The sequence below is a fragment of the Oreochromis aureus genome, linkage group 11 (assembly GCF_013358895.1).
Source record: "Oreochromis aureus strain Israel breed Guangdong linkage group 11, ZZ_aureus, whole genome shotgun sequence".
Classification (NCBI taxonomy): Eukaryota; Metazoa; Chordata; class Actinopteri; order Cichliformes; family Cichlidae; genus Oreochromis; species Oreochromis aureus.
Genome location: NC_052952.1, coordinates 7,720,597 through 7,747,788, shown reverse-complemented (window position 1 = coordinate 7,747,788; position 27,192 = coordinate 7,720,597). Strand labels below are relative to the sequence as shown.

The following is a 27,192-nucleotide window of genomic DNA, read 5'->3' as shown; positions in this document are numbered from 1 at the left end:
GTTCCTTAAGATGTGCCACCCTCTCTTTAAAAGGGACCAAATGAAATTGGACAGTTGACTCAAAGGCTATTTCATGGGCAGGTGTGGGCAATTCCTTCATTATGTCATTATCAATTAATCAGATAAAATGCATGGATTTGATTTGAGGTGTGGTGCTTGCATTTGGAAGGCTCTGCTGTGAACAGAGAGCATGCAGTCAAAGGAGCAGGTGAAATAAGCCATTCTTAAACTGCACAAACAGAATGAACAACACTCTCCAGGAGGTGGGCGTGTCCATATCCTAGTCTAGCATAAAGAGAAGACTGCATGAAAGTAAATACAGAGGGTTCATTGCAAGTTGCAAGCCACTCATAAGCCTCAAGAATAGAAACACTAGATTGGACATTGCTAAAAGAAAAAAAAAGCCATCACAGTTCTGGAAAAACATTTTTGGACAGATGAAACCAAGATCAACCTCTACCAGAAAATTAGAAAATTAAAAAAGGTTGTCTCAGTCCAAATATTTATGGACCCAACTGTACCTATGGTATCAATTTGAACCTCCTATGCCGCTTCGTTCTCAAGTTATTGCATTTACAAGATTTTCAGAAAAGTTGTTCTTTGACCTTGACCTTGAGGTCGGGGTCACTGAGAATCAAACTCATCCGAGATTGTTAGCTGATACACAGTATGGCACCGGCTGGTATGAATTTTTTTAGCTTCACAAATATGGTCAAAACCAAGACTACCTAAATTAAAAAGGTATACTACACTGGATTCCACATTAAATAAACATATGTATATATTTATTTGAAAAAAGTTACTCCTATCAGCATCCCTTCTAATCATCCCTTCTGCTGATATCTTACTCTCTGCCTGCATTTTCCTCTTTTCTTATTATTTTGCAAAGTTTGTGACAAGTATGCCACCTTTGGCCGGTGGGTGTGCAGCGCCCAGCTATTTAAAGCAGGATCATCACAGTGGGTCTTTCCAAGCAGACCAGGAATGTCCAAATGGCAATCCATTAGATAGTTCTGGAGATTTTTACCATCACACTGTGTGCTGCATGCTGCTAATGAGGCTAAAAAAATGCCAAAAGATTCCCAGTTTTATTTTCTATCCATTATATACGACTGTATATGAAAAACAAGTCTACGCTTTTTGTCATTTCTGATAACAGTGAGCTGGAAGCAGACGTTGTATATAGACTGCAGTTTATTAACATTTACTGATAATATTGTTAATAATAACAGTATATTAATAAAATTAAGAGTTCTGTAAACACTGAGTTAAATATATTGTCAGAGAACACAAACATGATATTTATGTGAATGCCAGTTTAAGGTTTTGGCATGAACTCATATCTGTCATGTACAATCAACAGTTCTGACACACAGGCATTAACTGAGTGGATGGAGACATCAAGATGAGCTGACAGCTCAGTAACAGCTTCTCAGTTCCAGAGAGTGAGTGCCGAGTGATATAACTCCATTAAAAATACTCTCTTACAAATTATATATTTAAAAAAATTGGACTGCAAAGCAGGAAAAAGATTTCCCATGGAAGAAGCCTTCACCACTGGCCTGCCTCGATGAGATGATAAATCTTTATTTCTGTGTCATTTTCTGGTGGCAAGGTCATAACGGACATAAAAGGTTGGCAATAATTTGGCTTATAAAATACATTTGATTTATCTGACTGATGGATCATCTGTCACAGGTTGCACAGTGTGAATAAAGGGCAACCAGGACATGACGCTTCTCATTTGGAAATAGACAGTGGGGGGTTCGTTCTACTGGACAGCTTGAAAGCAAGACTGGCTCTACAGTTATACAAACTGGGCTATTATCTGCTCTGCCAAAACTTTACCCTGAAGTTTGTACAAACACACACAGAGAGTAGTCTTTTCTCAAGCTGCATTACAATTCTCAATATAAGATGTTCTCACTGACAAAGTTTGGATCAAGTGCACACCCTACAGCACTCTGGCAGAAGACTGCTGCTGTGAGCAGCTGCTCGCAAGCTGGGCATTAAATCTTTGTTGGAGGACACAACAAGGACTAATTTGACTTTCTGGATAACAAAGTCAGAGAAAATAGTTAACTGATTACTGAGCTGGCTGTCAAAAACTTGAGCACCAGAGGATAGCCTTGTTTTGATTAACTGAACTGCTTCCAAAGTTTGGTTTGAGGTCATTTCAAGTTAAATTCAACAAAAGGTCCAATGAAACTTAGGAGTCAGAGCTCACCTCAGACTGCAGTTTGTGGTCAGTGGTCATGTGTGGAGCTTCCAAAAGACCAGACTCTGATATCTGATGCAGAGAAAAACCATCAAAGCGGAGTTCCGACACACACTGAGGAGAAAAATAATACATGACACAGTCAGTGTAAATGCAGTTAGAGAAATGCAAACGGTTTGGCATCAGCGCATTTTAACAAATCCTACAGCTTCAGTGTTTGTCCGAATAATACCTCAAAAATAACTCGGCATAGCTCTGCCCTTTGGAGTTACGTGTACACAAACACATATAGAGACATAATAACTGTATCAAATGGGAGTAAAATGGTGTTGGTTGCTCTCAGAGAAGGGTTTATTCTTTTGGGAATTTTCCTTTGTTTGGCTTCTCCAAACCTTTCAGCTTTTGCTGAGTGTCTGTTGAACTCACTCGTTCAGAGAGCAGCAACTCAGAAAAGGTCACTTTAGTGAAGGAGACGCTGCGAGCTTGCCTTAGAACACCATACTTGGAGCACATTGGTTGATAATCTAACATACAGTGTCTATACACTTTACTGTTAGGGTCACAGACTGTACACAAAAGATAGTCAAAGCTTCCTGGTCTTAAAAGTGAGGGCAATGCAGAAGTGCCCCAAACCTGCATTCTTTCTAAGTCCTCTGGTTTCAATTAAATAAAAAAAATTTTAAAAAAATTGAAAGTCTGGGTATATAAAAGGTTATGGGACTCCCAGTCCATTACACAGTCCTAGAGATTGTTCTGTGATCACCTTAGCAAAGTTATTTATTTAATTGTTTATTCCATGACTGTTTGGCCAGTGGTTCCTGGAGGGTGCTGTATGATTCTGGGTGAAATCAGTTGGTGCCCCAAAAAATGTCCTTGAGATTGCAAATGTCCTTGGTTGCCCACAGGAAATAGAGAACAGTCACCTCTAAACTGAAAGCTGTGCCTTACCACTACCACCGACAAGTTTCGAAAGGCAGAATTTTGAATGCAAATGATGAATGACCACGGCAATGGTAGCAATGAAAGCAAACACAAGGAGGTTTTCAGTGCAAAACCTAATACATCCTTACAACCCGCTTTCATCTAGCAACTGCCATCCTCCAGCAACCACTCGCACTCATATACCAGTCAGGTCATTCATATTTCTTCCATAGCAATCAGTGGCTGTCAGGGGGTCACCAATGGGTCCCTTGGCCCATGTGACTGAAGCCTTGGTAACTTCTTTCTTTTATAAAGTGGACAAGATAATGTTCCCTTTATGAAAGATGGCTCCCACTAGAGTTAACAAAGCTGATAAAGGAGCTTCTTCAGGGTAAGCCTGCGTTGTGTTCCTCAGATTCTCAGATCTGCCTCTTACTTGTCACGTGCAGTTTGAAAATACCAAGATGGCGACAGCAAAATCGCTTCACTGAACCATGGTCGATGTCCCAGTGTCCGTGTCCAGCTTTTACATACAGTCTATAGTAGTGGGTCTAGATGAGAGATGTCATTTTTTAAAGGCTATATAAATCATTTTCAATTTTGTTTTTTCTGTTTTTAATATTTTCACTTAAAGACTAGAAGCAGAGTTTTCCCAATATTAAGGTCCAAACTGAAAAATATACAGTAATGAAAAAATAGAAACTAAAAAATACAGTTTAGTTCTTTTAAAAAAAAGTCCCTATCTCAGAAATACCAGACTTGTGCCTGTCACCAACCCTGCACTCTTTTTATAATATTAAAAACAAAACAAAAAACAAAACCCCCACACATACTAAAGCACAAAGACGCTACTTTGAGCCGTTTCAAGAAAGCTAAGATCTATATTTTCAGTTGATCAGTGTTTAAAATCATAAAATAGGACCTGAAAGTCTCAGCCAGATTTCCAAAATAAAAAATTTTAAAAAAACACCATCAGTATCAGACATGCAAGGAAACCTCACAGTGAAACAGATTGCTGATTCTCCCCAGAGGGCCATGAAAGAACAGCACAAAATTGGCAAATTCAGTCCAGAGAAAGCAAAACTACTGCACCTGCCAGAGTTTTCACTTAAAGACAAAAAAAAAACAAGTGTGCCTGAAGTAATCTCCAGAGTAGGAACAAAAAAAAAAAATGCTGTCACATCACCTCAGCCTGGTTACTTTGACGCCAAAACACAGTTACTTTGTAGGTAAGCAGGAAATGCATGGAAACAAGTAAATGTGAGGACACCTAAACACACATCCACATGACTGTAAAACCCTTGTTTCAGAATAATTAGCATCAATGCGATGCTACAATAACCTTCACTCTTTAAAATGCCATTCATGAGATTATTGGCCCAGACTGGAGGAACCTGTTCTATTTCACAACAGCACTGCAGAGTTGATCAAATTGATGTTGAAGTTCTTCCCCATCGAATCTCAGTCTGCTTTCTTTCTAATGGCCAGCTAGTCGCTTCTTTATACACTTTATATCACTCAATTTATGACCTCCATAAACACTTTGCTGATGTGTTTATGGTCTCAACTGCTACTTTCAAGTCTTTCTGAAACGACATGATGTTCAGTTAAATGACAGGTGCAGTTAAAAAGTCAAAAGGATCATAAAGTAAGATGTGCATTATGGTGGGCCTACCTTGTGAGTAGCAAGTTGCTACTGTATGAGCATGACAAGGAGAAGGGAAAAAACTGTCAAGAATATGACACCCAAAAGAAACTTGACAAACTGCACCATAAAGCTATAATTTATGTTTATTAATTCCTTATTTGCATCACCTTTTAAAAATATTTTAACATAGAACAGTACTATACTGTGTACTGTACTCAGTATCAGCAACAGACCAGTGATCTTCTTTAACACTTGGCTTCAATAAGCTTCATGACCCAGTAAAATAAAAAATAATGGGTCAAAGTGGGCCAAGCTGGGCTGAACTGGTACCAGCTACTTCAGCTCTGCCAGGTCAATGCCAGCAGGACAGTGCCTTTTCCCATGACCCTTTAATGACCTCCAGTAATTTTCCAGATTCATTCAGCATGATGTGAGGCAGAGATGTTTAGCATTTGTGCAGAGCAGGGATAGTGGATATATTGGACAAAGGATGCTGGAGATGGAGCTGTCCGGCAGGAAGAAAAGAGGAAGCCCTCAGAGGAGGTTCATGGATGTTGTGAAGGAGGACATGCAGAGGTTTGATGTGACAGAGGAGGATGTGTTCGTAATAAAAAGCCCAGGACAAGCAAGCTGGTAAGTTCAAAAGGACACAGCTTTTTCTCCGGCCCACAACAGTATTTGTCCAGAAATTGCACACACAGACACACAAAGTCTCACATACACAGTGGTTAAAACAAAAGATGTTCATTCCCTCAACAGCCTGTACCTACCAAACAGCTTCTTTTCCTTCATTGCTCCTTTGAAACCATCAATTACACCCACATTGCTAAGTTTGGAACAATTACATCCTAGCAAGTGTATACAGACACAAGACTTCACAGTCTTCTCTTTGGTAAGCACAACAGCACCCACAGACGCACTTTCCTAGAGGTCTCCACTTTCCTGTAACTGACAAACAGCTGAGGTTTACAGCATCCACAAAATCTTTATTAAAATCCTCCGTCTCAATAGTAAGCTGGCCCTTTTGGACCCCCAGAGTTATAAAGACCTGCTATGTAGCTGCTGCAGTAAAAATTACAATGTTTTTTTGTTTGTTTGGGGTTTTCTTTAACCAAAAACCTCTATTACTGAGTTACAGAGTTTATGGAATATGTGATGTAAATTAAAGTTAAAATTTTTGCTTAAATCCATTTCCGTCTCAAACTTTGATCACCAAGTGAGAAGTGTGACCAATTTTTTTGGAGCTGTGCTTTGTTAAATAGCTTCACTTTTCCAAATTCTGACTGTGGTGAAGCAGTGTCCTGCAATTTCAAGAAGTTGATAATAACAGCAATTTGATATTTATTCAGTGTTTCTTCTGTTCTTTTGTTTAAAACATTCACCCCATTCACACAACTGTCCTGTGCACATCCGAGTACATCAGTGGTCACAATGAGCATCTTGCTGGAGAGAGTGTCTGAAAATGTGCACCATCTCCAGAAGTTACCCCAGCAACCCTTACCTTCTTCTCTCTGATAAGCAGGCTTCCCCTCCACATTTCTTTGGAGTCGATACAGCTGTCCAAGTCAGCCAGCTTGACCAAAGCGGCGCTGATGGAGGACGCCATTTTCTGCCATCTGAATGACGAAAACAAGAATCGCTTAATGAGTCTGAGTAACTTTTATTCTCTGTTAGACAGCGATATGCAAGCCCATGTGTCAGGTTTTCTTATTGCCTACAACAGTTCTGCAACTGTTAATCGTACATTCACGTTATACCAATAAGCCTGTCACATTTAAGATGTCTAGTTCTTATCAGGTAGGTGGTGTTTTGATGCCTTATGTTGGGGGGTGAAAAAGGTCATTCTGGCATCTCCTGAGATTATCTGTCTTCATGTTGCCAAAGTTAATTTGTTGCTTTTATCATTAAGAGTGCTTCTGCAGAAATGTTCATCCATGTGTACCCATCCATTACTTCAAGTCACTTCTCTTATTTATCCATCTAACTCCCCCTAGTGGTGAGCTAGGAGGATTTCACTAATAATGGGTTTGTGTACATTCCCAGTCATCCAGGTCATGGTTGTCTTAAGAGCTTAAAAATGAAGAAAAAAAAACTGGACTTCTTTAAGTCACTGGAAACCCTCTCATGCATACTCATCGACTCCCATCACCCACTGAAACACAAACTTGGGTTGAGCAGGACCCTACACCACACCCTACCAACATTCCCTCTAAGAGATGGAAAGAGAAGGAGGACACATGTAAATAAAGCTCTTAAAACATGTGGTTATCCCAACTGGGCTTTCATCAAATTACCAAAGATACACAGGAAAGAAGATCAGACATTAACTAGGGAGAAAGGCGATGATTGATGGAACAACAATGTCATCCCTTATTTACCAAGTTTATTACAGGAAACAGTAGAATTTTCTCCAACTGCAGCATCTCACTGCACTTTAGTCCCAGCCACACTTAGACAAAAACTGGTTCATCACAAGGAAAAAACTCAGACACTGAGTGTCTGAGTGCACGCTGTGCTGTGCGGTGAGGAGCACTCAGACCTCTACATTAGAAAACCAAAACAGCCACTCCGTAAACACATGGCACAACACAGGAGAGTCACCTCGACAGTACATCTGCAGCTAAAAGATGAATGTCACTCTTTGGATGATGCCAACATTGACATACTAAGACCAATGGTTTGGGAGGAGTGAAAGAAGCCATCAACTGTCTGCCACCTACAACGCAGTATTAACCTCCACTCACACCTCACTTTAAGTGACCTCAACAAGTCACATCATAAGATGGGCCAAGTACTCACACTGATTTCATCTATAACCCCAAGTAATTATAATGGCCTACACCTTTTGTCACACCTTGGCTCGTGGAATGACACACATAATCAACAGTGGGCCCAACGACCTCCTTCTGAGTGGAAAATCTGTACTAGGGATTAAATCCCTGGGACTCTCCACCTTTTGTTTTTAGAACTGAAGAAGCCTCTTGGATGAGAGGTGAAACTTTTCTTTTTTCCCAGCTCTTAAGTTCACAAATAGCACTATTTGAAAAGTTTCCTACAGTAAAAACAAGGCTCCTTTCAAAGTTACAAAATAAAATCTAAGAATTAAAGGACATTACAAAAAAGCCCCTTTTTCATAGGTTGGATTGCTGTTAAAGAGTTTAAGTGAAGGCCTATTTGGCATTCTTCAGTAAGAATAGAGTGTAATGCATGGGTATTTTTCCATCTTCTCACCCAGGTGTGTGCTGTGTGATGACACTGATCTTTGCAGCATGCCAGGAAGACATGTGCTTGACGGCTCCCAGCAGAGGCAGCAGGTCTTTAACAGGAGGGGACTGCTCAGCAGAGCCCAGCACCAGCACATCCAGCAAGGCTTTACCTGATTGAAAAAAATAGGAAAGAAAAGGACACTGTGTTTCCTTCTTTTATTTATTTATCTTTTCTTTTTCCACATCCATCTCTTGGTAGGATGTATCAAGGCAAGTCGTGAGCTTTTAAAAAGTAGGCAGAATCGCTTGTTATCAAATCCAAATTTCAAGAATTGTAGTGACTCTGGCTCCTCGGGGTAACTAAAGTTAGAGGGTAACTGTTTCTGAACTCCTGCGGAGACTGTGTGCCAAAAAACCTTCTCTTAAAAAAAACAAACAAAAAAGAAAACACTTCACGAGGGAGATTTGCAAAGAAGTCAGAGCAGTGGTGAGCACATATTTATGCAGTACAGCAGGCAACCTTTTCCACAAGGTTGCAGCAGGCGGATTTTCAGAATCTAACTGCTTAAAATTCGACAGCACTCTTTTAAGAAAGTCGAGGAGTTCAGCCTCAGCAAAGAAGTTTTAATTCCTTGATTTGGCTAAGACACAATCGCCCCATGAGAAATTATTTTGTGCAGCAAACTTCTTGTTCTTTTTTCCCATCAGTAAAACAAGCCAATCATTGTTCTTCTTCTTAATGCAGAATGGAAGAAACTTAAGTGGCGAACTGTGCTCTAAAGGTAATCATCGAAACCACCTGAGAAGTGCTGTGTGGAAGCATTGTGGATTAAACATCTTCAAACGAGATTTTTATTTTTATTTTTTAAGTAAAAGCCTTATAAGATCCAAGTTAGCACCTTCAAAACTGCAAGCAAATTATAAGGCGAAAGATATATAACTATAAAAAGTATAAAAAGAAAGTGACCAATGTAAACTGGATAACAGTACCTGGAGGTGGAAGCTTGTCTGACAGCACATGCAGTCCTTCTGCAGCCTCCTCCATCAGCCTGTTAAAAGTTGAGAACAGATGAGCTGACATGTCACTGTCACGCAGATTCTTGAATGGATAGATGGAGCAAATCCCTGTTACGGACAATAACTGCAGACATTATCGTTATTATCATCTCACTCTGTCAGTGTCAGCTCATCAGCCTTTTGGTCCGGAGCCTCCTGGTTCTTCAGAGAGCCCAAACAAGCTTCCAAAGCAGTGGGTTTCTCCTCCTCACTGTCACATCTGTGAAGGCTCAACTCTTCCCATTTAGAGGTGCAAAACTGCCAAACAAGAGACAATTACTAAACTAAATACAGAATTCTTTATTTACAACTTAACAGTTTGAAAGGTCTGCATTTGTTCCTTGTCAAATGTGTGTCAATGTGGTTAAGTATGAAGCATAAAGTGCTTTTGCAGTTTTAATAAAGGCATTCTGTACCAATTCCTAACTTGCCATTGCCAAGATGAATAAAACTGATATTGTATTTAATAAGTAAGAAGTAAGGAAGGAAATGGCACAATAGCTACGTTAGTAGCTTTGACAACTTGTGACAATTCAAAGCATCACACACAAAAAAAGCTGTATATACAGGCACCATATCTATGCTCTTGAATCTTCCAAGTGTCTCACCTGTGCACCTCCGTGACAAGCCTGAACAGCAAAGTACCACCTCCGAGCTGACGGGCTCCCACTGAGAGAACAAGCTGGGAAAACATGCAGTGAGAAAGATGTAAGGAAGGGAAATAACTTGGTCTCTCTTACCACTGATACAACACTATAGCATTTACAGCTGTGAAACATTAAGTACACTGCACGATTCAATAACTTGTAGAACCACTTTTAACATCAATAACTTCATCTTTTCTCACATGGTTGTTGAGAAATTTTGTCCCACTCTTATTTACAATGTTGCTTCAGTTCACTGATTTTTCATGCACAGCTCTCTTAAGTTTTTGCCACTGGATTCCTGCCAGGCTGAGGTCTGAACTTTGATTGGGCCACTGCAACATCTTGATTCTTTTCTTTTTCAGCCATTGTGAGTAAGCAGATTTGATGCTGTGCATGGGATCATTGTCCTGTTGCATTAGCCAACCTTCCAAACTTCAGCTGTCAGATAGATGGATTCACATTTGACTCTAGAATACTTTGCTATACAGAAGTTCTGACAATGCAACAGAGTCTTACATAAACTGTTTGCTTTGTATGTATATGTTTTATTTTGCAAACTACTACTTCTTTTGAGCTTTATCTTATTTTAGCCTCATTTATTCGTAAATAGGTTTAAACGGTGTTCCTTTATGATTGTTTTGATGACCAATTTAGAATCTGGCCAAGAAATGACCCCTGAAAATTGAACATTTACAGTGATGCTGCAGTATCTAGAATAGATAGATAGATAGATAGATAGATAGATAGATAGATAGATAGATAGATGCTCAAAGTTATCTATCTGTTACTGTACCTGGAAACACAGAAACCTTCTCTGACTCCTGAGTGGAGATGTCCACAAGTCTGCCATATATCTGCTTTAGTGGCTCCAAACCTGCGATCAATGAAAACTGAGCTGTCAGGATTCATCACAAGCAGATTTCTGATTTATTTAAGACTGAAAAGAACAACTAGTAGCAAATTTGTTAAAAGCTGCTAGCATAGTTCACTCTTCAAATTCTTTGACCGGATAACCATCGTGATTACAAACAAAATGTGAAACACACACGTACAAAGGTTAACAAAGTCAGGACGGTATTAAGAGCTCAGCCAGACGAAGTTTACAGTTACAAAGCTAACACGGGCTAAGTCTGCACACTTTTAAGGTACTGGTAGAGGAAGTATTACATGTTTCCAAGTTAAATGAAAACTTACATTTAAAACCATCCGGCGACTCGTCATCAGTTCGGCAAAAAGATATAACTAAAACATACCGGTCCATCTCCAGTAAATATTAGTAAATATAGGAGTGCTGTTTGTTTATTGGGCTCTTTCGGTTAATAGAAAAACACTCGCGCACTGTCAAATTTCCCACCAGTTCATCTTCTTCTGCGCAAACTAACATGCACTGTCAGCACTCAAAAGGCTCTTCACCGCCATCTATTGGACTGAGACGGAAGTACTTCATTTGTATTAGAGCTGTTCTAGGTAAATTAATAATATTTAATGCGGTTCCGCGACAAATAAATGTGCGAATAAATCACACATAAATCAGTTTGCATGGTACTATTTTAATTTTAGAAAGGTATCTGTGGTTTTAACTTCCACCTTCTTCTCACCTGGTGTTTACTGGGAAGTCTGCTTTGTGGTATTTCTAATACAGTATATTGCACCATGTTATGAGCCTGTCACTGAATTTGATGAAATGAAGCAAGCACATTCAAGGGAAGAAATTTTATTAAAATATACTTTGTTAGTACAAAATATACCACATTATCACAGGCGTATTGCACTTAATTTCATTACTGTCTGAAAAATATATGTAACTAAAGAGAGTGTTGAAACTGTTGCTAAATCCATGTTTTACTGTTTATTGGTACATTATGGTAAAATGGTAGCAAAACACTAGTTGATTTCTACAGTGTGTTCCTGGACGTAGACAATATAGTGGTGTGTGTCGTCTCCCTGAGTAAGGACTGTCAGTGCTTCCAGGCCGTGTCCCTCCTCTAACACCATCACCTGGTCACCATTTAGGGCCCCCTCTGTGTTTACCACCATCAGCTGGTTGCCGCAGTTGCCGACTTCCTGCTCGTCGGCCACCTGCAACTTCAGACACAGCTCAACTCAACTTTTTGCTGTTTTGTAAAATCTAACCTGCTTAGATGGTGATGTTTTGTCGCTCACCTGCTGTACAACAGCTACAGTGCCTGGAGCCATGGCGACCATCGAGGTGACGGCATCCTGAGTCTCTGAACTGAGCTCAGTGATCTGCTGGATGTTAACTGAACAGAAAAGGCACTAAATGAATTCAGTGTTACAAAGGACATAGGTAAATGCATATTACAAGCACATAAAACAGCTTCAATTATCCTGAAGCTGTTGATGCTTCTTGAAGGTTTTACCGTTGTCCTGCAGGGTTGCTAACGCTGCCTCTGACAAGTGCTGTTCATCCTCCACAGACACATACTGTGCCTCTACTTCCTCTCCCACCTACGTATTCATACACAAGGAAGAGATTATAATAAGTTAGTTTCTAGTTTCTACAAATAAATCCAATGGTAACATTCTACAGCCATGGGATACTAAGGTGCTGACATGGTGTGGATACAATGTTTACCTTCTTTACTTAGCCAAACAGCACAGCGGTAAATAACAGCAAATTCATAAAAATTCATCCTCTGGGGACCACGAGTCCATTGTCTACATCTTGAAATATGTCACGGATCATGTAAAACCTTTGAATCACTATCAGTTCAAGTAACAGTCCCTAAGTTTGGATGCATGCTCAATCATTCATGTATAGAAATCCTGCTCATCTGGATGTGGGAGAAATATTTTCTCATTCATTTAAGTGACTTTTTCAGTGTCAGATTAAGTTACGTAGTAGATTTCCTGCTGAAGCATAAATTGGGTGAAAGTAGCAGCTCTTAGCCAGAGGCTGTTTGTTTTCCCCAATGTATAATTCACAGCATTCCTCCAGGTACTTCACTACATGCACTACATTACTCTCTTTGTGCCGGGGGACCCAATCCTTGGTGTAGACCAGTTCTTTGGCGTAGTATGTTTTGGGGTTTGAAAGCCACAGAGACGTGATTTTAAGAGAAAATCAGCTGTTCCAATATTCCTGATACCTAAACAATAACCAAAGAGTCTTACTAATGCAGCAGTTATTCTTCTCTTCTGGCTCAAGCAGATGGCACAACACAGAAGAGCTACAGTAGCTCGCCGGGCCTCGTTTCTCTACATCCGGATAAACAGAATACCTTTTCTAGGCTAACAGTCCAGACACTTCAGCGTTCACACCCAGCTAGCTTTATTTTATTATCATTGTATGTAGTGTATTTGTTTACCTCCCAAGGGCCTTCTACCACTTTGAGACTGTGTTTGCTCTTCAGGTGACGGTTCAGCTCCCACTTTGTGCCATAAACAAATTCACATTCGGGACACTTCATACCTCCTAAACATAAGCACACACAAAGAGCTACATTACACTATGTTTGAAACCCTACATACTCTAAGTCAGACAACAATTACAGCTACGACAGAGATCAGACAATGTAGTAACCAGAGCTTGCCAAGAGAAAACAAATGTCAACGGCGTATTCAAATGTTTTACAAATGTCTAGCTGCAGTGAAATTATATTTTAAATAATAATCAAGGTGCCTGGACACAGTGGAGGGAGAGCAGAGTTAGGACCTTGCTGTTTCAGAGCGTCAGGGTTTGGCAATCCGGGTCCGGCATTCTCGTATATCTGATCCGGGTGCTTCACATTGTAGTGCCGCTTCAGAGCGCCAGCAATGTTGCAGGAGTAGTGACAGTGAGCACAACGAAACGGCTGCAGAGACAAACACATGCGACATGTTAGTGCTGCTGTTTAATTTTAGCTTTCTCTTGATGGAGCATATCTCAAGCAAGTTTTTTTTAAATACAGAATGCTGATGGGTCATTTCATTTGAAATCAGCCAACTTTTAGAACATTTTCTGCTCGACCGTTTGAGATTTGCATGAAAGTCTAGTGGTCCAAGGAGTTCAGTGTAAGGATTACAGCTGCTACTATTTTCAGTCATCTGTATTTATTTATTCTACTCTTTTTTTATTAGTATATATTTTCTTCTTTGATATTTGATAAATGACACTAAAATCTCACAGCAATCATTATAGGTGTTGAAGCTTTGTATCATAAAACTCTTATGCAAATCGCTGACTGTGAGCAGAAGGCCCGTGTTGATTTGAGATGGAATCATGGACCCTGATGGTTTGTTGCTCTACTCATATTCTGCTAAAAGATAAATAATAATAAAACTGAGGATGGTAAAGTTAGGTGTGCAAATTTGTAATCTGACCTTAAATTTAGCGTGCTGCTCCATGTGTCTGAGTAAGGAAGGTTTAGAGACCGAGGTGAAGTCGCACTCCGAACACTGAAACCGCTTCCCTGGACAAACGCAGAGTAAACACTGTGACATTTATCATCACTGCTCATTAAGAGCATTTGTGACATACACAAAGTTATCATTAATTCTAAATTATGATATTAAAGAAATACATAATGTAATTTTAACAAAGTGCATACCTTCATCTGTGTGGCTCAGTCTGTGGCTTTTCAGCGTGACTTTAGATTTGAACTTTTTCCCACACAGATCACAGAGGTGACGTCTCTCTGTATTATGTCGGTTCATGTGAGTCTTCAGGTTGCTTTTACTGCGACCTGCATAGTCACACACGTTGCAGACGTATGGCTTCAGACCTACACACACAGACACCAACATACAAACACACACTTAACAGGTTGCCAGCAGAAAAGATTATTAAGCAATTAAATTAAACTATTCAGCAAAAAATAAACAGACATTTTGAACATGGAAATCTTTGTTTACAAATGCAATCAATGTTTTTACTCCTGAACTTTTAAGAAATACGCGCCTAAAGTGGATATTTTAGGGATACTTGGTGCCAATTGTATTTACGAGTGACCGTTGAAAAGGTCCAGCCATCGGTGACCTGGATTAGAGTCAGCCAAGTATTGGAATCGAAAGAAAGAAAAAGAAAATAAAGCCAGATAAACTTTTTTGAAAATTGTTGTTTTATAAACTGGCGAGGTGAAAAAACTTATCAAATCAAGCGAGTACAGCAGGGGCCAAGAAACACCAGCAGGAATAACAATTTGCTTCCTCAAGACAAAATGTTGTACTCTACAGCAGATATGAACAGGCTGTATATATTAAGCAGCTTCAGCTGAGCAGGGACATATTCTTCAGTCTTAAAGTAATTTTAGCAATCTCATTCAGCTTAAAAAAAAACCGTCTGCAGAACAAAAAGTCCTGCTGCAGAGACCAGTGCAAAAGAAAAATAGCCATTAAAGTGTTTCTCTTGCCAGCATCACACATGGACAATTTTGCTTGTTTTTGTTTTCATCATTTTAAGAGTAACTTGACTAATGGGCCAATTTCCCTCAACAACATCTGTGTGTGTATTTGCAGTCTGCTTCATTCTTCTGGATGACGGCCAGGAGGAAGAGGGACAGATGGAAACTCAGCTTTCAAAATAATGATACAGTAAAACTCTGTGCAGAGGTGCTCGCCCACATGTGCTGAGGACTTGTGCTGTGTGCATGTTCGCCAGCTTTAAAGAGCAGAGCGTTATCAGACCTTGATGGGCCCAGATGTGCTGCTGAAAGTCACTGCTGTTCTTTAGGAAGTAGGAGTCACAGTAAGGGCACTTCTCTGCACGCTGTACCATCAGTCCTTTACCTTGCATAGGAAGAGTGTCTGTCCAAAACATCCATGCAAACAAAGAAACATGCAGTAAATGTACAAGATGGAAAATTTCTAATGGGCATCAAAATATTGTGAAGGTTAGCAGCAGAAACTAGCTTTGCTATTTATTTATTTATCTTAGCCTTGTGTGTCAGCTTTGGCTGAAAGCAACTGCAACACTTTTATCATTTAAAGGTCCGGGTGTAAAATCTAACCAGTAGATGTCAGCAGATTGCAGTCAATTGTTGCTGTTAAGCAGCATTAGGGAAAGTTTCTTGGAAGTGGATCTAACATTGTTGGACTTGGACACTTAGTGAAAAAATTCTTGTTCAATGTCAGAGTATAATCAAACTATTTATCAGCGAAAGTGTGATTTTTAAGAGACTCGAGCTTAACATTAGCTGGCATAGCCTAGTTTATGACGCATGGCTTAGCTGTTGTTGTTGTTGTTGTTTAGCTGGCTTGTTTTTAAAGCTCCCTGGAGACGGGGCGGCCACATGTCTACTCTGCTGATAACAAGTAATTGTGACAATATCTGGAATAAATAACCATGTTTATGGATATTTTTGTGTTAGAGAGTTCTAAATTGTCCGGCTTGGACAGTCAAGTCAAGTTGTGTCCTTTTTGGGCCAGACATCACCCGATGCCTACTGGTGGTGGTCAGAGGGTCTGGTGGCGCACTAATGTCCACTATGGGACAGCCTCGCCTTTTCTCCTCCAGTGCGCCCCAGGGTGGGACTGTCTGTGGACAGTCTTTAGCTTGCCATCACCAGTGTGTGAATGTGTCCATCTGAATGGGTGGATGACTGGCAGCTTCCAAAAATCAGCGCTTATATTTTTAATCCTTAGGGTTTACTAGTAAAAAAAAAAAACTAAAGCTAAACACAAATAATTTGCTGGAAGACCATTCTACACATTTTATGACCATAAAAATAACCTGACTGACTGCACCTTTAAAAAAAACAAATCCAGGACCAACTGTGCTCACAATAAGTGCCCAATAAAAAGTTATAATAATAATGTATATATTTAATTATATAATAATACAATTTGGATTTAGTGAGGCAGGAGCAAAAGGTAATCAGACAGATCTGAATCTGCTTTTAAATAAAAACAAACAAGAATGAGTTATATTGTTTTTTGTAGTGACACAGCAATACTTGTGTGTTCTTTACCAGGGTGTGATGTTTTAATGTGGTGCTTTAGTCTGTGCTCTGGATAATTACGATGGCAGACAGGACACGTCTCACTCCTCCCCTGTAATTGAAGAGAAGAAACAAGGAAAGCATGAAGGAGCAATCATTTTTAGTTGTTTAAGCCTCAGTGTATTACAATAAATTCAGTGTTACCACGTATTAAGAACCTATCACTAGGAACTGGTCTGCTCAGGTTAGTTACCTGCTCTTTGTGTGTTCTCATATGCGCTTGAAGTTTGTATTTGTCAGGCGTGCTGTATTTGCAGTCAGGATTCGAACAAGTCAGCAGCAAGCCACTGTGCTTCTGGATCTGGTGTCGCTTTAAAGAGCTTTTGGTGATGGAAGAGTAGCTGCACTTTGAGCAGTAATGCAGGTGCTCCTTGGTGTGTGTGCGCACATGGCTGTTATAGTGGACTCTGTACCAGAACAGTTTACCTGTGCAGCACAAATCTGTGATTAGGAGTTGCACACGGTATTTAACACAAGAAAATTACAGTTAAATGAATACTAAAAAAAGCAGGACAAAGCAAACGCAATCTACTCAAAGAGTTTCGCTTTTTTATTTGTCTTACCGCAGTATTGACATTCTAGTTCTCCGTAAATTTTCCTAAGCCGCTGGAAAGTCTCCACATTGAGCTGAGTTTTCTGAAGGGATGAAAACACCTGCTCGAATGCACTGTGATGGGAACCCTCTGAAACCTACCAGCAGAAAAGGACAAGTGAAATGCCACCTCAGTATAAGACTGGAAAAAATGTTTGTCTTCTTACCATGAGTGATTTATCGGAGATGATTTATCGGAGAGAACTAAACACACTTTAAAATAGTTATTGCTCAGCAGTCATGCAGAGGACGCTACTTCAAAATTGAATCTCTGCATTGGCAAATTAAGCAGGACTATCTACATATTTAAAGTCATACAAATAGGAAAAAGGATATGACCAGATTAAGGAATCTAATCCCAGTAAAACTACACTTGTTTTCACCATTTGAAAGAAAAATTGTTTTTTTTCTCTTGGTAATATTAGTTTGTGATCTTAAAGAATGATACAGCTAATGCGCAGGTGTTTCCTCGTTTATATAAATATAGAACATAAACGAGGAAACATCTAAAGAAGAAATATTTTCAATAGGAATTAAATCATATTACTATTTTGCATTTACCTCCTCTGATTGTGCAGTCTGGCTGTTGTCTGGACCTGCAGACGAATGTGTGCATGCGCTGGTATCAGACGGCGTTATAGTTCCTGGTGATGATGATGAAGATGATGTGTGTGTGTTCTCAGCAGGTGTGTGTCCATTTTTTTGAGTCCCAGCTTCTAAGTGTGGACTTTGAATGTTCTCTTGTGATAACAAGGTGTGTGAGTCCTCTTTGAGTCTTTCAGCTGCAGAGCTGCAAGAGTCTGCCGTCTTAATGTGTGACGTCTTCTCTTCTGCTGCTTCTTCTTGTCTGTCTTTAAAGGTTGGCTGTGCTTCTCTCTCTTCTATTCCTACTTCCTTTCCCGTCTCTCCGTCTATCAGCGACACTGCCTCTAAACTTTCAGCTGGATTTTTCTTAGCTTGTTCTTCTTCATTCTCTTGCTCTCTCTCTTCTCTCAGCTGTTCTCTTTCCACATCTTCCCATTCCTTCCCCCCTGTGCCATGTTGTCCGTCCTCTTCTCGTATTCCGTCTCCTTCTCGTATTCCGTCTCCTTCTCGTATTCCGTCTCCTTCTCCCTCCTGTGGTATCCGGCGCTCCTGTGTGTCCATGCTCGCCTCACTCCCCAACATGTCTCCTCCAGGCTGAGCCAAATAGTAGCTGCTGTTGATGCAGTCAGTGAAGGTCTGCTCTTGATCTAGTCCTGGGTGACACTCTGTCAAGTGACCCTTCAGCCTCTGCGAGCTGACAAACTTCTCGTTACACACGGAGCACACGTACAGGAAGAGGTGCTTCCTGACATGAGCAGAGAGGGCAACCATCTTGGTCACAGCATGGTCACAGAGCAGGCAAGCGTAGGGACGCTTAGGCCCGTGGACTAACATGTGGCGCTCCCGCTCTAGGTGGTTTTTGAAGCGTCGGTTACATGTGTGACAGTGGTAAAGGAGCTGTCTGAGACCCTGGCGAGTTTTTAACCTGGATTATATAGACAAACGGAACAAATTACAAAGGCAGGGTCACAAGAAACAGTCAGAAATAACAGCAAAGGTCAGAGTTTGCAAATCTGACAGTGACAAAATTAAGTAATTTTTCGTTTGGGGATGGCACTTTTACATTTCAACATGACTGCGCACGAGTGCACAAAGAAAGATCTATGAAGACAATGATGAGCAAGTTTGGTGTGAAAGCACTTGAATGGAGTCCTGACATCAACCTGATAGAACACCTTTGGGATGAATTAGAGCGGAGACTGCGAGCCAGGCCTAATGGTCAAAAATTCCCGTAAACACTCCTAAACCTTGTGGAAAACATTCACAGAAGAGTTGAAGCTGTTATACCTGCAAAGGGTGGGCCGACATCATGTTAAACTCTGTGGATTAAGAACGGGATGTTCCTCAAGCAAATACTTTTGGCAATATAGTGTATCTACAATGAGCCACATTAACAAGTTGTTGCATCGGGAACTCTTCCCTCTCTCTCTGGCTATAAACCCCACACTTCACGCACCACCTCCCTGGAGGAGCACCTCACAGTTTGAAAACCTCTTCAGCAGGACAAACCTCAGTTGTTGGTAGCTCTGGTAAACAGTGGGATCATTTAGATTATGTCGTTTCTCCATGTGTTTCAGCAGGTTCTTGACATCAGAGTACTTTTTCTCACAGAAGCTGCAGTGCTGCTTCACCTTCATATGGACACGCTCTATATGGACCTGCATCCACAGAGACACAAATCACAAACCATGCAGCTTCACACTGAAAATATATTCAGTATATCTAACACAGTCAAAAGAGAACTTTAATATCTTGAAGCCTGTGTGTTAATGCTAATAATACTCAGCATGTAACACTATGACTGCTGAGAGCAGTATATCAGCACCTTGAGGTGTCCTGGGCTGAGGCAGTTGAAAGGACAGTGCTGACAGCTGAACTTCTCTCCAGTGTGCTTCCTCAGGTGAACATTCAGGTTTGCTTTAAAGGACAAATCTAGTAAGTAGTGCAACTCTTCCTTTTCCAGTTAATGCTATAAACACGATCAACTTCAACTTTGTATTCATTTACGCAGCCATCCTGAAACCCATAGACTAATTTACCTTTGATGGCCGATGCGTAGTCACAGTGTGGACACTGAAACGGTTTTTCTTGGGTGTGTGTCCTCAGGTGAGCAACCAGTGAGTGTCTGAACTTAAAGATTTTGTTACAGAACTCACAGGCAAAAATTTTCAGGTGGCTCTGAGGCAAACTGTAAGACAGCAGGTGACAATATTACATTTCTCATAGCTGATCAGTTTCACTCCTGTTGATATCATGGTGAAAGAGGGTGGACCTAACCTCTGTCATATTACATAAGAAGAAGCTTTTAGCTACACTTTACCCCCAAATCTAAAAACTGTGTAAAATAAAATCCACATACAGTCGTGTCTATGCTGTCGTGTGAAAAGTTAAGTGCACCTCATGAGCCAGCATTTTGTAGTTACCTTTAGCGGCAATAACTTGAAGTAATAGTTTTCTGTAAGACTTTGACAGTCTCTCACATCACTGTGAAGGAATTTTGGTCTCCTTTTATTTACAGCGTTACTTTAGTTTATTGAGGTTTTGTGGGCATTCATTTATGCACAGTGCTTTTAAGGTCCAGTCAAAGCATTTCAGTCGGGCTGATGATGTCTGGACTTTGACTGGGCCATTGCAACACCTTGATTCTTTTCTTTCAGCCATTCTGGTATAGATTTGCTGTTGTGCTTGGGATCATTAACCTGTTGCACATTTTAGCTTTTGGCTAGATGGGCTCTACAATACTCTGGTATACAGAGGAGTCCACTCAATGACTGCAAAGTCATGCAGCTGTAAACAAGCTCTAATCATCACAGTGCCACCACCGTGCTATGAGCTGTGTGTGTGTTGATATGTTGCATCTGGTTTTGTCTGTCCTAAGGACTTTATTCAAAAAGATGTAACCTAATCAATGCTTCCATTGTTTTAAGTTCTGTCATGAACTTTAATATTATACATGCTAACTGAGGCCTGCAAGGTATTATGTGTAGTGGTCTCAAACTAGGATAGCTTAGTGGGACGCCCACTCCTGCGAAGATTAATAACGGTCTTGAATGTTTTCTGCTTGTAAGTAATCTTTCTCGCTGTAGAATGATGGACAAATTGTTTTGAATTGCCCTTAAAACTATTCTCAGCTGATCTGGAACAGTCAAGTGAATTTGATTAGCAGCACCTGGATGCTACTTACTTTCTTAATTTCTGTAAAGGCAGTAAGGGTGTGCTTATTTTTTCACATGATTGCATATATGAAGAAACACAATATGACTGCAAATACAACTACAAATATTAAAATATTCAAAAAGTACTTGGAAGCATCTTGTTTGATAGAACATTCCTGGAAGCCCCTGCTGTTTGTCGTTGTTGTTGTGGTAGGATTCGAACTAGGAATAGAAAACAAAGACAACAAAACACTGACAGGTCACACAGTGACAACCAGAAACTTAGAAATCTTGTAAAAGATTGTTAACGTTCACAAACCAACTATTTTACCTAAAACCAATTTTACTGACTTCTAATTACTTACAAGAAATCTTCTGGTTTAATAAATTATTAATTACCTTGGCTCCTGGTCTGTTTGAGGGTTATCTGTGGTGGCTTCACTTGCAACATCATGTGACTCACTCTGGAAGACTGCAGAGTGCTGAATGTCCAGAAAGATCAATATAATAATGTCACAAAATACTTTTGGACAACAAACATGGTATCTTTTTTAGGGCAGAATCACAAGAGTTTAAATTCAGCTTAACTGCTAAAACTTTCTTCACTGCAACAAAAACACTGTTAACAGGTTATAGAGATGTCAGCAGAAACTAAGTATAATGTAAACACTGTGCACAATCCTGTGTTTCTAAACGACAGATGCTACTGATGAATTTTCCGTCAGTGTAATTTTGAGTTTTGTGAGCAACATAAAATCAAAACACCACGTGGCTAACATGGTTACAAAAGGAAGAGGTCTCAAACCATGTGTAAATTAAACTGTGTAACTTTGTTAGAAGATTGTACATAAAAAACATATTTTAACCCTTTAAAGCCAAATGTAATGTATTTAATACATACGTTTTTAAGACTCCTCGATACATAATCAGTGTAATAGTTTCCCTCCAGAAAAATAAAATAAATTGCACGTTACATTTTTTAGGAATAAATTAGAAAAATAGTTGGATGCGGCAAATATGATACAAATTAAAACTCATATATGCAAATTAGTATATTTTATTTTTTTATTTGTCAGAAGGTTCAATAAACACTCCATTTAAAAAAAATTGGGGCAATTATTCCACGGTTCAGGCTTTAAAGGGTTAAAATCTGTGTGAACTGACTCATTCCAGTGCTTACCTGAGGTTGAGATTGAGGTTTGATAGAACCAGATTCTGCTTCTGCTGAACTTTCCTCTACAGGAACCATTTTAAAAACACCTTTTGAATTAAAAGTGAAGCATTATAGTTATTCATAAAACTGCATTTTTAGCCAGAATGTAAGAACAGGCTCAAATATCACTTTAATACCAACCTGGAAGTGTTTCATCTTCTGTCAGAACAACACTGATAACAGATTTTTTGTTTCCTGTTGCTTGGCCTCCCTCCTTGGAGATGCAACTTTGGTTGGCTTTTAAGGATCTAGAGTTTCCCACTTCTATAAACAGAGAACAAAAGATAGATCGGATTATTATTTTTCAAATAATGATTAAATTTAAGAAACCATGATCATGATCTTACTGCTTTCTCGATCAAGTCCTGATTGTGTCTGGTTGTGTTTATTCTGATTTGGTTCAGCTCCTCCGGGATCCACATTTTCCGTTCCCTCACCTTCTGCTGTACCAGAGATGCTCCCTGAAAGTTATTGTGTGCATTAAATTGAAAAACTTCAAATGTTAGGTACAGTAACTAGATCTACTTTAGTATCTTCAGTTTTTACAGCACCTATAGTAAATGTGAAAAGATTTAACAGTCTTCAAGCATCATTTCTAGTATGCTCCCCAGCTAACTGTTATTTGAAATCATCTGCAGCAGGCATTGACTTTCCTGCTACTAAATTATTTCACATTTCTGCCCTTTGATTCCTCACCATTTCCCTCCTCATCTGCATCTTCATCCTCTTCTCTTAGGCAGATGTGTTTAAGGATTTGACGCCTGTTGCTGAATGAGCGATGGCAGTGTCTACATTCCAACCCTGATATCCCATCATTCTTTTGTACTAAAAAAAAAAAATCTATTACATAAACATATGTACCACAGATTACATATTACAGCAAAGCTACGTTATTAATCAGGAATACAGAACAAGAACCAGCTATCCAAATAATATAATCAGTTAGCGGTCTGTACGACCAGTACTACCAGTTAACAAAAGATTTATTTACACTATATAAGGCAGCAATACTACCTTCTGCTGAACTAAATTGTTGAATTGCCTCCTTTTTTCTCTTTTCTTCTCTGGAGTTATTCTCTGGAGAATGGCTGGAAATGGCTGTGCCCTCTGTCAAATCTGTGCGCATCTTCTTCGTAGAGCCCTTTGGTCTTCCTCGTTTTCGCTTCACTGGGGTCTCTGTGGGCCAATAATCCAATAGAACAGTTAAAAAAAGGCAGCACTGTTTTTTTTGTTTTTTTCATTTTTTTCCCATCTCTAGCAACACATCCACCTAAGAGAACAGCATCAAAAAATACATTATTCTGCAATTATTGTCTGTGTCGCCAAAAGCCAATACATTTACAGACCTGAGTAAGGTCTTTTTTTGTGATAGTAATAGTGGTGATGTGGTGGTACTCTGACCTGCCAGCTTCTCCACAGGCTCTGCCACAAGGGGCTGCAGCGCAATAATGATGTCATCTAGAGGCTCCTGCTGAGGGTGCAGCTGGGAGCAATGTACAAGTAGCTGGGAGCGACTTGGAGAAAAGACGTTGCACAGGCGACACATAAACACAGATCCAGCTGGGGACACACAGAGAAAAGGTGGCAGATCCAGAGGCTTTTGTTACTTAAGTTGTTCTTGTCGTGTTTGTTTCTTGGTTTTATAACAACAAGGGAACTGTAGAGGTTTATGTGTTAATTACCTAATATCTGTAGCACAGAGAAGATACATTTTGCGACAATGTGAGAAACTGTGGGGTGGATATTGGCTAATTTTACCGTGTTATATGCTGCATGTATGTAATAGGCGATGCCCTGCGCATCTGCTGGAAAATGTAAAAAGATTAATAAAAACCAACAAGTAATCGGTTTTCTATAAACTCCCAATCCACCTCAAATCAAACATATTATATTAAACATATTATTACAGGAACATTAGCTTAAAAGCCACTCCCAAACTAACCAGTTCTTCTGTACAAGTTGTTGCAAATACGTTGTTAATTTCTATGATAATTATTGCTACAGTAAAGTACACGTGTATAATTTGTCATTTAATGCTGATTTAAGTGTGGAAACTACATTGACCCTAGAGTCAGGTGACACTGTGTGTTAACGTAACAGGTTACGGTTTGTAGCTTATTTGTACTTTTCTTTCTGTATAGTGGCCATAGTTTCAGCAAAATATAAAAAAACGCAAAATGAAACGGTGCCTTTTTTTTTAACCATGCACGTCTGTTTATTTTGATTTGGCCCGAGTTAACATGAAGACCCGAAAAACATATTCGAGTTGAAGCTAGCCAAATTTCTTACCTGCTTTTTGTCCATCCATTTCCCCCAGCGACCAAAGAGCGAAGTAATACTAATTTATATACAGGTCAGAACCAATATGCGAATAAATTTATTCACCAAATCGTGATTTAGAGTCTATTTTTTACTGAATAAAGACACACATTTCTGTCGAATCTGCGGCACAAATCCTTCAGGCCAGCGGAAGTTTGTTGGAGCGGCAGCACTGTAACAGACATCGCCCTCTGTGGCAGGAGGACCGCAAAGCAGCCCGTTTAGGCCATTGACTGTAGAAAACATTGTTGACAGAAGTCTCTGTGTTTGTGGGAAATAGATCAGTGTGTGGCTGCAGAATCACATCAAAGCTTGAGAAAGACTGGAAATGTTTAGAGTCCGAGTTAAAGGTCAAAGGTCAAATTTTTATTTCACGTCACTAATGCATGGAATCACATTTCTTGACTTATGCACTATTTATTGATCTTTTTCAACATCCATTTCATTGTTTTTCAGAGCAAAGTTTGGGATATTTTGTTTCCCATCATTAATGAAGCTTTTTTAATAAACGTAAACAAAACAAATGACGAAAAGATTGAGCACAAGACTGAGAGACTTTTGAGATCTGGTGGAGCAGTGGGAGGAAAAAAGATCTAGTTTTAGTGTATTTTCAGATATAAAGCAAGAATGGCCTCATTAGCTGCCAGCATTTGCTATGTAAGCAGTATGTGTATAGATGGTTTACTTAGGCTGTGGGACTCACATTCATGTATAAATGTATACATTCGCTGTTATGTAGGCAGCAGTACTTGTTCTTTATTTCAAACGAAGTGGCAAATACAAAGTACTGGGCAGAGCTGCTTTTCAGTGAGATAAATAACAAGAATATGGACAAATCAGCTACAGGTGTTACAGGGTCTGTTTTTATACAGAAAAGTAGAGACAGGAGACATGAGTTGCGTTTGGTCTGCAGGCCCTTCCTCGTCTGAGGCACAGAAACGTTGCAACGGCCTATCGCACTCACAACTACTTCCCCCTTGTGGCTTTGCCACGCAATTACTTCTTCATAACTATAAAGTGCAATACCACCATGAAAAAATGCTTTTTACATTAATAAATGTTTTACAAAAAAAAATTACAATTGACCATACACTTGTAGGTGTCACACAGGCATCAACAGCTCATTCTTATCAGTAATTTGGACCTGAAATCCTCCATAGCTTCATTTGAAAGAGGATAATCCCTGGAAACTGAAGCTGTTGTTTTTTAAAATGTCTTCACACAGATTTTTAAAAGAACAAATTGCCCTGCTGTGACTGGTGGCTGCTCATTGCTATAAAGCTATAGCTATAACCAAAGCTACCAGACCAAACAGCAGTTGCCTGGGAACAAATTACAACAAATGCCACATTCACCCAAGTGAGTCCCAGCTGACAGACAGCCATGATGCAGCATGGTGATTTTTTACCTGTCAAACAGCAGCAGTCTGACCGCTTATCTATTTACATCTCTTTGCAGTGACATTTGGACGTGTGGCAACGTTCTTATGCTGAGGAAAGAGATAGCCAAGCATCTTCTGTCTTTCTCTTCCCTGCTGTTTTGAACTGGGTGTGAGGAGGCATTAATGCTGGTTCATAAGTTTAATAAACTCACTGCAAGTCTTATTCTGATTTCTGTTGTCATGTTAGCAGTGTTGTCATGGAACAAAGCAAATGATACTGTTACTCATATTTTATCTAACAGGAAAGGTAAAAGCTTGACTTTATCTACAGTTACCGCTGCCTGGGTAACGTGATCTCACAGACTGGCTCCACGGTCAACTCTGTCGTCACAGCGCATTAGTGGAAAAAATTAACTATAGACTCCATCACTGTGTGTCCCGGCAGCAGCATGGCCAAGGGAACGAAAGCCAAAAGAAAGACTAAAAGTAAGAAGATCACCTTGAAAATGGCCCAGAACTGCGTGGAGCTGACATTGGATGGTAAACGCCGACTAGATCTCAGTTTCAAGGGGATTACAGCTGTTCCAAAGTGTGTCCAGAAGTGGACCTGAGCAGGAACATGATCAGAAAAATTCCAGATTTTATTGCTCAGTTCATCAAAATGACTGTTTTGGATTTGCACAGCAATTATGCGAGTATATCAGATCATTCTCATTCTCTCTTCTATATGATGGTGTGTGTGTGTGTGTGTGTGTGTGTGTGTGTGTGTGTGTGTGTGGGTGGGTGGGTGGGTGTACACTTTAGTTTTTAACAATATATACTATATAGTATTTAAAGGAACACACTCCACTTTTTTGGAAATAGGCTCATTCTCCATCTCCCTCAGAGTTAAAAATGCAGCGTCTTCTCTCTAGATCCGTAGGTTAATAGGACTTTGGAGCGGGATCTTAAGGGATGGGGCGTGACCAGGATTTTTGCTCGAGGCGCCATATTAGCAGGCCAAACAAATACACACACAGACACGCATACACATTTACACACACCATCATACAGAAAAGAGATTTCTGAATAGGGATTTTGTTTTTTGTTAAAGAGACATGAAAGACCTCAACTTAAGGTTAAGTGTATAAACTTGAACTTGAAACATCTTTATGATGCAACCAAAAGAATCATGAATCTAAGAAGCGACATTTCTGGATTTTATTTTTGTCGACTTATGAAGTTATATATATTGTTTTGTATATTTTTGAAATTTCTTAAGGAGAAGATTGCTGTTTGGCTGATTGGTCCTAACCAATTACTGTATAAAAGAT

The 27,192-nt window shown here is 39.7% G+C and overlaps 2 protein-coding genes across 6 annotated transcripts in view; both read right to left on the bottom strand.

Moving 5' to 3' along the window:
- LOC116329818 (MDM2 binding protein) overlaps positions 1-11,115 on the bottom strand; it is a 34,425-nt gene extending 23,310 nt beyond the window's left edge. For both annotated transcript variants that reach the window (XM_031751917.2, XM_031751926.2), the window contains exons 1-8: positions 10,891-11,115; positions 10,490-10,570; positions 9,658-9,731; positions 9,165-9,307; positions 8,984-9,042; positions 8,019-8,163; positions 6,289-6,403; positions 2,228-2,332 (exon numbers count right to left, since the gene is read on the bottom strand). In XM_031751917.2, the coding sequence (XP_031607777.1) occupies positions 2,228-2,332; positions 6,289-6,403; positions 8,019-8,163; positions 8,984-9,042; positions 9,165-9,307; positions 9,658-9,731; positions 10,490-10,570; positions 10,891-10,957 (789 nt within the window). In that variant the 5' untranslated portion in view covers positions 10,958-11,115. The remainder of the gene's footprint in view (positions 1-2,227; positions 2,333-6,288; positions 6,404-8,018; positions 8,164-8,983; positions 9,043-9,164; positions 9,308-9,657; positions 9,732-10,489; positions 10,571-10,890) is intronic.
- Positions 11,116-11,402: 287 nt separating this feature from the next.
- On the bottom strand, positions 11,403-24,650 carry LOC116329631 (zinc finger protein ZFAT). 4 transcript variants are annotated; one of them, XM_039620156.1, is made up of 25 exons: positions 24,469-24,650; positions 23,581-23,739; positions 23,194-23,355; positions 22,876-23,004; positions 22,527-22,640; positions 22,321-22,443; positions 22,147-22,226; positions 21,366-21,448; positions 21,114-21,188; positions 19,851-19,999; positions 19,637-19,728; positions 19,321-19,469; positions 18,333-18,736; positions 17,788-18,296; positions 17,198-17,324; positions 16,828-17,060; positions 16,605-16,686; positions 15,322-15,441; positions 14,247-14,420; positions 14,020-14,108; positions 13,373-13,511; positions 13,026-13,132; positions 12,078-12,165; positions 11,860-11,957; positions 11,403-11,781 (listed from the first exon to the last, which is right to left on the bottom strand). In XM_039620156.1, the coding sequence occupies exons 1-25, from the start codon at positions 24,485-24,487 to the stop codon at positions 11,581-11,583; spliced, it is 3,705 nt and encodes a 1,234-aa protein (XP_039476090.1). In that variant the 5' UTR covers positions 24,488-24,650; the 3' UTR covers positions 11,403-11,580. The 4 variants fall into 4 exon arrangements, with proteins under 4 accessions (XP_039476090.1, XP_039476091.1, XP_039476088.1 ...); XM_039620157.1 differs by having other exon boundaries at positions 17,788-18,736; positions 23,526-23,739; XM_039620154.1 differs by having other exon boundaries at positions 17,788-18,736.
- Positions 24,651-27,192: the final 2,542 nt, after the last annotated feature.

Bases quoted from the DNA above. Each gene is read 5' to 3' on its own strand.
- LOC116329631 (XM_039620154.1), bottom strand. The intron at 22,227-22,320 runs GTTGGTATTAAA...TTAATTCAAAAG, and splicing joins AGAAGATGAAACACTTCCAG to GTGTTTTTAAAATGGTTCCT. The intron at 15,442-16,604 runs GTAAAGAACACA...TGTTTTGGACAG, and splicing joins CATTAAAACATCACACCCTG to ACACTCTTCCTATGCAAGGT.